This window comes from Capsicum annuum, chromosome 7 (genome assembly GCF_002878395.1).
Source record: "Capsicum annuum cultivar UCD-10X-F1 chromosome 7, UCD10Xv1.1, whole genome shotgun sequence".
In the NCBI taxonomy this organism is placed as follows: domain Eukaryota; kingdom Viridiplantae; phylum Streptophyta; class Magnoliopsida; order Solanales; family Solanaceae; genus Capsicum; species Capsicum annuum.
Window position 1 is genome coordinate 172,367,838 of NC_061117.1, and position 13,387 is coordinate 172,381,224.

The 13,387-nt window shown below is 36.1% G+C and overlaps 1 protein-coding gene across 1 annotated transcript; it reads right to left on the reverse strand.

Moving 5' to 3' along the window:
* Window positions 1–10,801: 10,801 nt before the first annotated feature.
* Window positions 10,802–12,430, reverse strand: LOC107877215 (peroxidase 3). Its single transcript, XM_016723911.2, has 4 exons — window positions 12,161–12,430; window positions 11,880–12,077; window positions 11,509–11,671; window positions 10,802–11,394 (listed from the first exon to the last, which is right to left on the reverse strand). The coding sequence occupies exons 1-4, from the start codon at window positions 12,374–12,376 to the stop codon at window positions 10,976–10,978; spliced, it is 996 nt and encodes a 331-aa protein (XP_016579397.1). The 5' UTR covers window positions 12,377–12,430; the 3' UTR covers window positions 10,802–10,975.
* Window positions 12,431–13,387: the final 957 nt, after the last annotated feature.

Genomic DNA, 13,387 nt, shown 5'->3' on the forward strand with positions numbered 1-13,387 from the left:
CATAACTTTTATTGACTATTGAACTAGATATTATTATGTCTACTTGCTAATTAATAAGGATGAAGCAATAGATGCGTTTAGGCAATACAAAACTAAAGTTGAAAATCAGTTAGAGAAAAAAAATCAAAACTATAAGAAATGATAGGGGCGGAGAATATGAATCTCTCTTCGCCGAAATATGTGTAGAGAATTGAATCATCTATCAAACTACGGTCCCATATTTACCTCAATCTAATGGAATTGCAGAATAATAAACCAAACTTTGAAGGAAATGATGAAAGCCTTACTTGTAAGTTTAGGTTTACTGCAAAGCTTGTGAGGGGAGGCTATCCTTACAGCCAATCGAATACTCAATAGAGTTCCCCATAGTAAGACACAATCAATTTCTTATGAAAAAATAGAAAGAAAGGAAACCCAACTTGAAATACTTCAAAGTGTGGGGTGTCTAGCAAATATTCAAGTTCCTATGCCTAAAAGGGTTTAAGATAGGACCTAAGACGGTGGAGTGCGTGTTCATAGGATATGCTAAAAGTAGTAAAGCATGTCGGTTATTGGTTCATAAATCCAAATATTCAAATATTAATAAAAATACGATAATTTAATCAGATAATGCTGAATTCTTTGAAAACATTAATCCATATAAAACTAGACATAAATAGTCTAGTGGGGGACTTAAACGACCTCGAGATGAACCAAGTGAGAATGTACATAATAATGAGAATCCAAGATGTAGTACACGTCAAAGAAACGTCAACTTCATTTGGATTGGATTTTGTAATATTTCTCTTAGAAAATGAGCCTCAAACATTTAAGGAAGTAATGACATCTTTGGACTCATACTTTTGGAAAGAGGTAGTCGATAGTGAGATTGATTCAATCTTTAGAAACCATACGTGGGAGTTGGTTGATCTTCCTCCAGGAAAGAAACCTTTAGATTCTAGATGGATCTTCAAAAGAAAAATAAAAGTGGATGGTACTATTAACAAATACAAGGCGAGACATATAGTAAAAGGCTTCAAACAGAAAGAAGGCCTTCATTACTTTGATACATACTCTCCAGTAACAAGGATAATATTGATTTGAATGTTAATTGCCTTGGCGGAGGTATATTGTCTTGAAATCCATCAAATGGATGTGAAATTCGTATTCCTAAATGGAGAATTGGAGGAAGAAATTTATATGGAACAACCTGATGATTTTGTGGTTCCAGGAAAACAAAATAAGGTGTGCAAAATTTTTAAGTCACTTTATGGACTAAAACAAGCACCTAAACAATGGCATGCAAAGTTTGACCAAACCATGTTGGCAAACAGTAGAGATATTTGGATATTTGGATTTATGATTTGTTTCTATGTAGATGATATGTTGATCATCAGTAGAGATGTTTTTGATATAAATGCAAAGAAATGAATGTTCTAGGGCAAGTTCAATATGAAAGACCTTGGAGTTGCGGATGTGATCTTAGGAATAAGAATTCATAGAACTCTACAAGGGTTCGTATTGTCACAGTCTCATTACATAAAAAAGGTACTTGACAAATTCAAGTATATAGAATTTGGTATTGCCAAGACTCCATTGGGTGTGAACTTTTCACTTTGAAAGAATGAAGGTGAAAGTGACTCACAATTGGAGTACACAAGAGTATTAAGATGTTTAATGTATATAATGAACTGTACACGACCAGGCATAACATGCGCTATAAGTGAGTTGGGTCGGTACACGAGTAATCCTAATAAAACTCATTGGATGGCAATGAAAAGAGTTTTGAGTATCTTAAATACACTCAAGACTATGCTTTCCATTATAATAAATATCCCGCGGTACTTGAAGGATATAGTGATGCAAATTGGATCACTGAAACAAATGAAGTAAAATCCACAAGTGGATATGTTTTTACTATTGGTGGAGGAGCGGTCTCTTGGAAATCATCCAAACAGACTTGTATTGCTCTCTATAATAAAATATAAATTTATTCCATTGGATAAAGCCGGTAAAGAAGTAGAATGGCTCCGAAATTTCTTGGAAAATATTCCTTATTGGCCTAAACTAGCGACACCAGTATGTATAAATTATGATAGCCAAGCGGAAAAAGGTAGGGCAGAGAGCTTGATGTACAACGATAAATCTAGTTACATAAGACAGGGACATAATATCGTTAAAAAACTTCTCTCTAGTGGAATTATTACTGTTGACCATGTAAAGTCAAAGGATAATGTGTCGGATCTACTTACAAAAGGCCTATCTAGAGAAGGAGTGGAAGGGACATCCAAGGGAATAGGTTTATGGCCTAGGCCAAGTCAACATAGCAGTAACTCTACCTAGTAGACTGGAGATTCCAAGAGCTAGGTTCAAAGAGATCAAACAAAATTGTGTCTAACAGGTTCAACATTGTCAATTATTCAATCCATTCTCATGACTTAGACAATGTGTAGTAAACAAGGATAAGACTTAAGGTAAAAGGTCTTTTAATGATTATTTAAATTTGGCTTATTTGACCAAATAGTTTAGTCTACAGGATTGAACATTTAGAAATCACCTATGTGAGGGCGAAGTGGAAGCCACTTCAAGGATAATGTTAGTAAAGGCCTATTATCTAAGATCTCATGAAATCGAGATGTGTTCATGATTGAAAAGAACAAAACTGTGATAACCATAAATAGTAAAAGGCTGGTTGTGTGACATGTGTTGTCTAGGTGTACATTAATGCTCGACGGTTCAAAGATATCAAATCTATCAATTGACTGAGTGCAATCGATGCATGTTCACAACGGAAATTTTAAAGGGAAACCTAGTTTTCCAGATACTATCAGTCTTTGCTAAATAATCACATGCTTGTCCGTACCTTTCTTCAAAAGATAGTCATTCCCCATTCATATGGGGGATTATTGGGTTCAAGACGTATATGTAAATGGAAAATGGAGGAAAAACGGTGTAGGGAAAGAGAGATACCAAATTAGAAAGTGTACTTTCAAATTGAAAAGTTTACTAATTCTTCCATATTAGCGGGAGAAGGGAACTTTAGAGTATTTTTAATATGGAACATTAACTCCACATGGGTAGTGATGAAAGAACAAGGTGGTGCCTTACGCCATCGTCATTGTCACTCGCTCGCCTCAGCTTCGTCTTTGGATTTGGATTTAGAAAATGAATTATCAATGAGATCTATCTTTTTAGACCAATTTTATTTAAAACTTGTGTGACAAGTGAAAAACTTAATCCAAAAACCTGATATAATTATTTTTCTCCAAGTGCGGGTGCAATTTTAACACCATGCAAACGCATACGTAATGCATCACGAAGGGATGCAACCCTTCAAGGTAATAGACATACCGTTTCACGCTATAGGGTGACCTGCGGGCGCAGATGCAGCGCAGGTACGCAACCTATGGGTGCAGACGTAGCGCAGAAGCTATTAGAAATTTTAAAACGTCACCTGCGGCCGTAGATCAGGTGCAGGTCCAGCATAGACTGGGCACAGGGACGTGACTGCTTCTGAATAGGTGCTTTTCTGCTGAACCAATGCATCCAATCTAAAAGGACATATTTAAGGCTATAAATACCTGATGTATTCCTCAGGTATAGACATGATTTTTGACAGTAAAAACACTCTTCTTCTATACAAAAACTCTATGTGATCATTAAGCTATTGAGTGAGTTCGATGAATCCAATAATTTAAGGTACCACTATTGTTCAGATTGAAAGCCATTTTATCCTGGGAGGAAGATTCCACAACCTCGGGTACAGTGAGGGGAATTATTCCTTAAGGACACTTCGTGAAGTCAGGTGACTTGGCTTTACTATTCTTTTTCATCTTATTTTTGAAACATAATATGCCTCTTGGATAGATTATTCGTAATCTTGTGTTGAGCGTGTTAAGGAACTTCATACGTGTTTTTGTCTTAGACTTGAACTTATGTTGAAATTGTCATTGCCTATATACAGATTCTTGTGCCCGAAAATATTGAAGTTATTAATCTTAAGGAATAAAGTTTCAGAATCTATAGTGCTTGTTTTCTGGAGATTAGAGCTTTAAGCTTTCTATTCCGTTTGAACTTAATTAGTGATTTAAATACATAAAATCTTCATCACAAGTTAAAGATCACTCGGTTGATGATTGTAAGTTATAAAAACTTTATCGTTAAACTCGAAACAAGAGGTATTTAAAGTTGTTGCAACTTCTTAATAAGTATTTCAATATACTAAAGGTACTGTCTTATGGTGACAGGAAAATGATGACTGATAGTTAAATGTATGATGCTGAAACGACTATGGCGGAAACTAGTATTATGATGATGAGTTGTACTAATGCTCCGCAAGCTATAGCACCGATGGAGAAACCTAGAAAGTTTGAGGGTATTGACTTCAATAGATGGCAGCAGAAAATGTTTTTTTACCTCACAACTCTCTATGTTTAAATATTCACATTTGAGGAAGCTCCAGAGGTGCCTGGGGGAACTTCTGAACAAGAGCGCTTCATGATTGTGGAGGCTTGGAAACACTCTAATTTTCTTTGCAGGAATTAAAACATAAACGTATGGAGATGTCAGTCGAAGACATGATTGTACAACTACGTATTGAAAATGATAATAAAGTTGCGGAAAGAAGATCAAGAGGTAATTCTGCAATGAATGGAGCAAAAATTGTAGAAGATGACCAAAACAATTCTAAAAAGAAAAAGAAAGTTGGAAATAAAAGCAATCAACCCAAGAAAAAATTAAAGGGAAAATGCTTTAACTGCGGCAAGATTGGCCACAAGCCTACGGATTGTCGTGTCCTGAAGAAAGGGAAGAAGGACCAAGCAAATTTGGCTGAGTCCAAGAAAGAAATGGATGATCTGTGTGCTATGCTTTCCGAATGCAACTTGGTGGGAAATCCTCGTGAATGGTGGATGGATTCTGGTACCACCCGCCATGTTTGTTCTCATAAGAAGTTGTTTTCAATATTCACTCCAACTCAAGTAGAAGAAAAGATATACGTGACAAACTCCGCTACTGCAAAGGTAGAAGGAATGGAAAAAGTATGCTTGAATATGACTTCTGGCAAAGTGTTGACACTTAACAATGTCTTGTATGTTCCAGAGTTACGAAAGAACTTTATTTCAGTTTCACTTACAGATAAAAATGGATTCAAATGTGTATTTGTTTCCAAAAAAAATGTACTTAGTAAAGGAGAAGTGTATGTAGAAAAAGGCTACCTCAATGAGGGCCTATTCAAAATGAATGTAATGAATGTTGAAATCAATAAAAGTTCAAATTCTTCTTACTTGCTTGAGTCTTATGATTTGTAGCATGAACGATTAGGCCATGTTAATTACAAAACATTATGAAAACTAATTAACTTAGAAGTTTTGCCAAACTTTGAGTGAAATAAATTAAAGTATCAAACTTGTGTGGAATGAAAGTATGCTAAGCATCCGTATAAGTCCGTTAAAAGGAATTCCAGTCCCTGAGACTTAATCCACACTGACATTTGTGATATGAACTCAACACCATCTCGCGGTGGAAAAAAGTATTTCAAAACTTTTATGGACGATTGCAGTAGATATTATTATGTCGACTTGTTAAATAGTAAGGATGAAGCAATATATGCATTTAGGCAATACAAAACTGAAGTTGAAAATCAGTTAGAGAAAAAAATCAAAACTATAAGAAGTGATAGGGGCGGAGAATATGAATCTCCCTTCATCGAAATATGTGTAGAGAATGGAATTGTCCATCAAACTATGACCCCATATTCACCTCAATCTAATGAAATTACGGAAAAGGAAAAATCAAATTTTGAAGGAAATGATGAATGACTTACTTATAAGTTTAGGTTTACCGCAAAGCTTGTGGGGGGAAACTATTCTTACAGCCAACCAAATACTCAATATAGTTCCCCATAGTAAGATAAAATCAATTCCTTATGAAAAATAGAAAGGAGGGAAACCCAACTTGAAATACTTCAAAGTATAGGGGGGTGTCTAGCTAAGGACCAAGTTCTTATGCCTAAAAGGGTTAATATATGACCTAAGACAGTGGACTGCATGTTCATAGGATATGCTAAAAGTAGTAAAGCATGTTGTTTTTTAGTTCATAAATTCGAACATCCGGATATTAATAAAAATATGGTAATTGAATCAGATAATGCTAAATTATTTAAAAATATTTATCCATATAAAACTAGACATAAATAGTCTAGTGGGGGGGGTCTAAATGACCTCGAGATGTTTCAAGTGAGAATGTACATAATGATGAGAATCTAAGAAGTAGTACACGTCAAAAAATGTCAACTTCATTTGGATCGTATTTTGTAACATTTCTCCTAAAAAATAAGCCTCAAACATTTAAGGAAGCGATGGCATCTTCGGACTCATCCTATTGGAAAGAGGCAGTCGATAATGAGATAAATTCAATCTTAAGTAACCATACGTGGGAGTTGATTGATCTTCCTTCAGGAAATAAAACTTTAGGTTCTAAATGGATCTTCAAAAGGAAAATGAAAACGGATGGTACTATTGACAAATACAAGGCGAGACTTGTAGTAAAAGACTTCAAACATAAAGAAGGCCTTGATTACTTTGATACTCACTAGTAACAAGGATAACGTCGATTCGAATGTTAATTTCCTTGGCGGAGGTATATGGTTTTGAAATTCATCAAATGAATGTGAAAACCGCATTCCTAAATGGAGAATTGGAGGAAGAAATTTACATGGAACAACCTAAAGGTTTTTTGGTTACAAGAAAATAAAATAAGGTGTATAAACTTGTTAAGTCACTTTATGGACCAAAACAAGCACCTAACAATGGCATGCAAAGTTTGGTCAAACCATGTTGGCAAACGGGTTCAAGATTAATGAATGTGTTAATTGTGTTTATATTAAAGACACTCCAAATCACCAAGTAATTATTTATTTATATGTGGATGATATGTTGATCATTAGTAGAGATATTTTTGGCATAAATGCAATGAAACGAATGCTCGAAAGAAAGTTCGATATGAAAGACCTCGGAGTTGCGGATGTGATCTTAGGAATAAGAATTCATAGAACTCCACTAGGATTGACATTGACACAGTCTCATTACATCTAAAAGGTACTTGACAAATTCAAGTATATGAAATTTGGTATTGCCAAGACTCCATTGGATGTGAGCTTTGCACTTCAAAAGAATGAAGGTGAAAGTGACTCAAAATTGGAGTACGCAAGAGTATTGGGATGTTTAATGTATATAATGAACTGTATTCGACCATACATAACATGCGCTATAAGTGAGTTGGGTCGGTACCCGAGTAATCCTAATAAAACTCATTGGACGGCAATGTAAAGAGTTTTGGGATATCTTAAATACACTCAATACTATGCTTTGAATTATAATAAATATTCCACAATACTTGAAGGATATAGTGATGCAAGTTGGATCACCATATCAAATAAAATAAAAATCCACAAGTATATTTACTATCAGTGGAGGAGCGGTCTCTTGGAAATCATCCAAACAGACTTGTATTGCTCGCTCTACAATGAAATATGAATTTATTGCATTGGATAAAACCGGTGAAGAAGCAGAATGGCTTTGGAATTTCATGGAAGATATTCCTTATTGGCCCAAACCAGTGGCACCAGCATGTATACACTCTAATAGCTAAGCGGCAATAGGTAGGGAAGGGAGCAGATGTACAACGGTAAATTTTGTCACATAAGACAGAGACATAATACCATTAGAGAACTTCTCTGTAGTAGAATTATCACTGTTGACTATGTAAAGTCAAAGGATAATGTGTTGGATCCACTTACAAAAGGCCTATCTAAAGAAGGAGTGGGAAGGACATCCAAGGGAATGGATTTAAGGCCTAGGACAAGTCAACATGGCGGTAACTCTACCTAGTAGACTGAAGATCCCAAGAGCTAGATTCAAAGGGATCAAACAAAGTTGTGTCTGACAAGTTCAACATTGTCAATTACACAATCCATTCTCATGATGTAGACAATGTGTAGTAAAAAAGGATAAGACTTAAAGGTGAAAAGTTTTTAAATGATTATCTAAATTTGGTAGATTTGACCAAATAGTTTAGTCTACAGGATTGAACGTTTAGAAATCACCTATGTTAGGGCGAAGTGGAAGCCGCTTCAAAGAGAATGTTGGTAACGGCCTATTCTCTAAGCTCTCATAAAATCGGAACGTGTTCATAGATAAAAAAAACAAAACCGTGAGAACAATAAATAGTAAAAGGCTAGTTGTGTGACATGTGCTGTCTAGGTGTACATCAAAGCTTGACGTTTCAAATATATCAAATCTACCGATTGACCAAGTGCATCCGATGCATGTTCACTACGGAAAGTTTAAAGGGAAACCTACTTATTCAGATGCAATCAGTATTTGCTAAATGATCACATGCTTATCCGTATCTTTCTTTAAAAGATAGTCATTCCCCATTCATGTGGGGCATTGTTGGGTTCAAGGTGTATATGTGAATAGAAAATGGAGGGAAAATGGTGGAGGAAAAGAGAGACACCAAATTAGAAAGTGTACTCTCAAATTGAGAAGTTCACTAATTCTCCCACATTGGTGGGAGAAGGGAACTTTGGAGTGTTTTTAATAAGGAGCACTAACTCCACATAGATAGTGAGGCAAGAAAATGATGGTGCCTTGCGCCGCTGTCGTCGTCACTTGCTCGGCTCAGCTTTGGCTTCGTATTTGGATTTGAATTTGTAAAATGATCGATCGATGAGATCTATCTTGTTAGACGAATTTTATTTGAAACTTGTCTTACAAGTGAAAAACTTAATCCAAAAATCTGATATAATTATTTTTCTCTAAGTGCGGGCGCAATTTTGACTCCACTCAAACGCATACGCAACACATCATAAAGGGATGCAACCCTTCGAGGTAAAATGCACACTGTTTCGCGATGTAGGGTGACCTGCGGGCGCAGATGCAGCGCAAGTACGTGACCTGTGGGCACAGACGTAGCGTAGAAGTTACTGGAAATTGTGAAACGTCACCTACAGCCGCAGATCAAGCGCAGGTCCAGCACAGACTGGGCGCAGGGACGTGACTGCTACTGAATAGGTGCCTTTCTGCTGAACCAATGCATCCTTTCTGAAAGAACACATTTAAAGCTATAAATACCTGATATATTCCTCAGTTATAGATATGATTTTTGACAGCAAAAACATTCTTCTTCTATACAAAAATTCTGTGTGATCATTAAGCTGTTGAGTGAGTTCGACGAATCCAACAATTTGAGGTATCACTATTGTTCGGATTGAAAGCTATTTTATCATGGGAGGAAGATTCCACAACCTCGGGTACAGTGAGGGGAATTATTCACTAAGGACACTCCGTGAAGTCGGAGGACTTGGCTTTACCATTCTGTTTCATCTCATTTCTGAAATATAACATAACTCTTGGATAGATTATTCATAATCTTGTGTTGAGGGTGTTAAGGAACTTCATAAGTATTCTTGTCTTAGAATTGAACTTGTGTTGAAGTTGTCGTTGCCTATATACAGATTCTTGTACCCGAAAACATTGAAGTTAACAGGCACGAGCAATCTAATGTCAGATCGATTGGTCAGACAATCACCACTTCACTTGTAATTTTAGTATTACTATCTATCCTAAAATGGAATGAGATTGAATAGGATGAATGTTTAGTGCTAGCACTACAAGATTTTCTTTCTCTCTCCCTCGTCAACTGTTAGGTTTCTGCATCTCTTCTAAATTATTGTAGCCTTCCGCACAAGCTGGTTCAACTTAAAATTGTCATAATATTATGACATATCGTATCAAATATAATTCTCTGTAATCTCTGTCAAATTCGAATATTCCGAGGCAGAATCTTTCCTCTTCAACATAATTCCAACACTTTGGTGAAAGTTCAAATTTTGAGTTATCAAAGTGGTGTTTTCTTTCTGAAAAACAACTAAAATACTAAAGGAAATGTAAAATCATACAAGCATGGTCTTTGAGTTTATGTGCAAATAGCTATTGTCATCTGAAGTTTTCTTCTCTTAGGGAGATCAAATGACAATCCATTAATAGTAGTTTTTGAGTTTCAGTACAAAATTCGTTAAAAGTTACAGAATCCAACAGAAGAACAACGAAAACATCAAATGAAAAGCTCAACAATCAGGACTCATAACATGAGTTGAAGAAACTTAAGAAGGGAATGTCTTGGACTTCCCCTTTCTTCGCATTTTATGATGCTAACTCATGTCCACGAATTTAAGAAAGTGAAATTTTCTTCCATCCTTTATTTATTTGTTCCCAAAACATCAAGTTCAAATCCTGTTGACGTATGGCTTCAATTTTGGTAGTGTATCACCCTTCCAAACTAAAAAGAGTAACAAAAGAAACTAGAGTAAATTCTTCACTAAGTTGATTGGTTGCAATAGAATAAAACCTGTCTTAGCTTATAGTCCCTATCACCAATCAAGAAGTGTAATAATGACCAACACAATCCCAAAGCAACATATAAAGTAAACACGGACTAGGTAATTTATACTCTCATCTCAATCAGGAAGTGTACTAAATAAAGCTTAATATGTTGTAGCTAGTTCAGTTTGTATCCATGAGAATATGGGATCTGTACTCAGGAGCTAAAACTTAACCGACCCTTTTCAAGCATGTGAAAAGTACATGGAGTAATATTCATGTATCCGTAGAAAGATTTTTCAACAATCATTAAATCCACAATCGACCATAAGCATTCAACCATGAGAAAGAGAAGTATCAGGTGGTGAAAAGATAGGTTTGAAAGGGAAAAGTACAACCTCTTCCAGGAAAATGTTCCATATTTCCTACTTCTAGAAAAAGCAGTTTTTGGCAGCTTAGTTTTATTTCAAGAAAAAACATCAATATACAAGAATAAGTTGGGATAACTACAAAAAGAAATGATACATGTTATCCCGAATCATTCACACAAAGGTTACATACAAAATACAAACTCACGAATATTGGAAGTTGGGAACAAAGGCAAAAGACATCTCTTAACTATTCACAGCTGCACAATGCTTCCTAATCTCACCAACAGAGCCGGTCTTGACTTCAATCTTGCCCATTTTCTCCATGGCTACACCAAATTCGGCATAGAATTGTTTGAGTGATCCGTGTACTAGCTGATTGATGAATGACTTTGTTGTCGCACTTGTTGTCAAGGCTGCATCAGATTGGAATAGCCCTTTTCTCTTTAGCACTAGCTGAAAGTAGCTAAGATCAAATTTACCGGAACTGCCAGGATCCATTTCAACAATTGTCGTATTGTCATTGATTGATTTGCATTTCTTCGTCTTAAGATTAGCTGCATATTCGCTGTCTAGAGATGGATCTTGTTTCCCCCAAATTCCCGTAAAATTGTATAGACGTGATGAAAATGACGGGCAGTGAGAGATTCCAATGGTATGTGCACCTGATAGAAAATTGTTCATAATAGTAATGGTTTTTGTTTAAAAGACCTAAGTGCACGGAAAGTTTCAATACAGCAGAAGCAGAAATAAGTAGGGATGTACTAATTTGAACTTACCAGACAATAGGACCAAGTCTTTTAGGTCAAGACCCTTGCTAGCAAAAGATGTCTGGAGACTGGAAAAGTTACTTGTCGGAGGAGGGATGTTTGCCAAGGCTTCCGAGGCGTTTGAATCTCTTCCATCTCTTCTACCAGTTGGAACATTCCAGTAAGGGCCTCCCTATCATGCAAAGAAGAGAAAGAGAACATATAAAAGTTGGAAACTCTTTTTATTGATCTCTTTCAATCTTACTATAACTAGTTATCTCAGTTTTCTATTAGCGGCTTTAACTATAAACTCAGCTCTATTTATCTGAGCAAGACATGATTCTAAGCCCGACAAGTTGGAAACTAGATTTTATTTTTGTTGATTCAAGGCTTGTACTTACTGTAACCACAACAGAGTCTCTAGCAACTAAGGCAACAATATCAGCACAAGAGACAACTCCAGGGCATTCAGCTTCAACTGCTTTCTTCACACCATCGATGAATGAGAAGCCTCTCAGCGTTTGATTAGGAACAGCCACTTTTTCAGTCTGATTTTTCGTGCTCGGAGTGAAATTCAGCAGTACAGAAGCATCACAACCCTATAAAAATTCAATTACGAAAATCAGGAAACTACATTATTTCAAGAATGGCAGTCTTCATATGAAATGAGGCATAAGCTTACCCTGACGAAGCAATCGTGGAAATGCAGCCTGAGCAGGGCAGCTGCAAGAGATGGGGCATTTGTGATTTGCTTTTGCACATAATTCTGAATTATCTTCTCTGCTTGTGGACAGATTTTGGCATAGAAATTGAGCTGTAACTGAGCATGGCTAGAACGCACTATTCCTAGTAAAATGTACAACACTAGAAAATTACTCAAATCACCAAATTTAGCCATTTTAATTAATTAGTAGTACTGTTTTTTACAACTTTTGAAAGACTTTTTTATTTGTTCGAGTTGCTACACACATTAACTCCAAACGGATCATAAAGAATTTATAGGGACATTGCTTTAGCTAACTAGTGTTAGTTTGTCACTATCCATCTTTTTTTACATATGAAAAGAAATTCGTTAGAGACTCTCTCTGTCATCCAATGAGGTTAACATGTCATAATAATATTGATTGAGACCTCTCACTTATTAGAAACATAAATTAATCTTCTTTTTGAAAACTTTAACTCGATAATATCATTATTATTAACTGCTCCTTCATAATGGTGCATGCATGGGAGGTCCAGTTATTTTGATAATAATACGTAGTAATACCTAGTGTATAGCTATTGTAGTGGTAGATATATATCAGAGCAAAAACTAGTTGACCAGAGCCGTGGCAAGCACAGAAAGGACTACAATCAACCCTGAGTCAATCAATGTCAGCTGAATGAAGAGCCCTCCCATGTACAAGAACTGGTTCGGGTTAGCAGTGGCGGACCCAGGATTTAAGGATAGTGGAATCTTAAAAAATTTTAAAAATGAAAAAAGTAAAAAATAACCTCAATGAGGTTCAAATCCGGGACCTCCTTCCAATGAATTAAGCCCCTTAAAATCAACTAAAATGTCAATGCACCCAACCAACTTTTGTTTTAGTAGGTGCTTTATATCTTTTATACCTATTTTCATATATTTTCTATGTAATTATACCTATTACGCATCGAGTTTAGTAGGTGCCGGAACACCCCAAAATACAAGGTAGGTCCGCCCCTGGGGTCAGGGATAGACACGCCTTGCAACCGTGCTTTGGATGGACCAACCCATCTGGACCATCCTAGACCAGTTACTATCCAACAACGCCCAAACTACAATGTACCCCAGATTCATTTGAACATATTTACTGGCCACAATCCTTATATAATGGTTGTAACGGATAGGATTTACAGGATCAATTACTGTTTTTCAAACTCTATAAAT

What these genes read in the sequence shown, in the direction of transcription:
- LOC107877215 (XM_016723911.2), bottom strand. Translation starts at nt 12,376, where the DNA reads ATGGCTAAATTTGGTGATTTGAGTAATTTTCTAGTGTTGTACATTTTA. An exon ending in GAGACTCTGTTGTGGTTACA is followed by an intron (nt 11,672 to 11,879) that starts GTAAGTACAAGC and finishes TTTGCATGATAG; the next exon opens with GGAGGCCCTTACTGGAATGT. An exon ending in AGACTTGGTCCTATTGTCTG is followed by an intron (nt 11,395 to 11,508) that starts GTAAGTTCAAAT and finishes ATTTTCTATCAG; the next exon opens with GTGCACATACCATTGGAATC.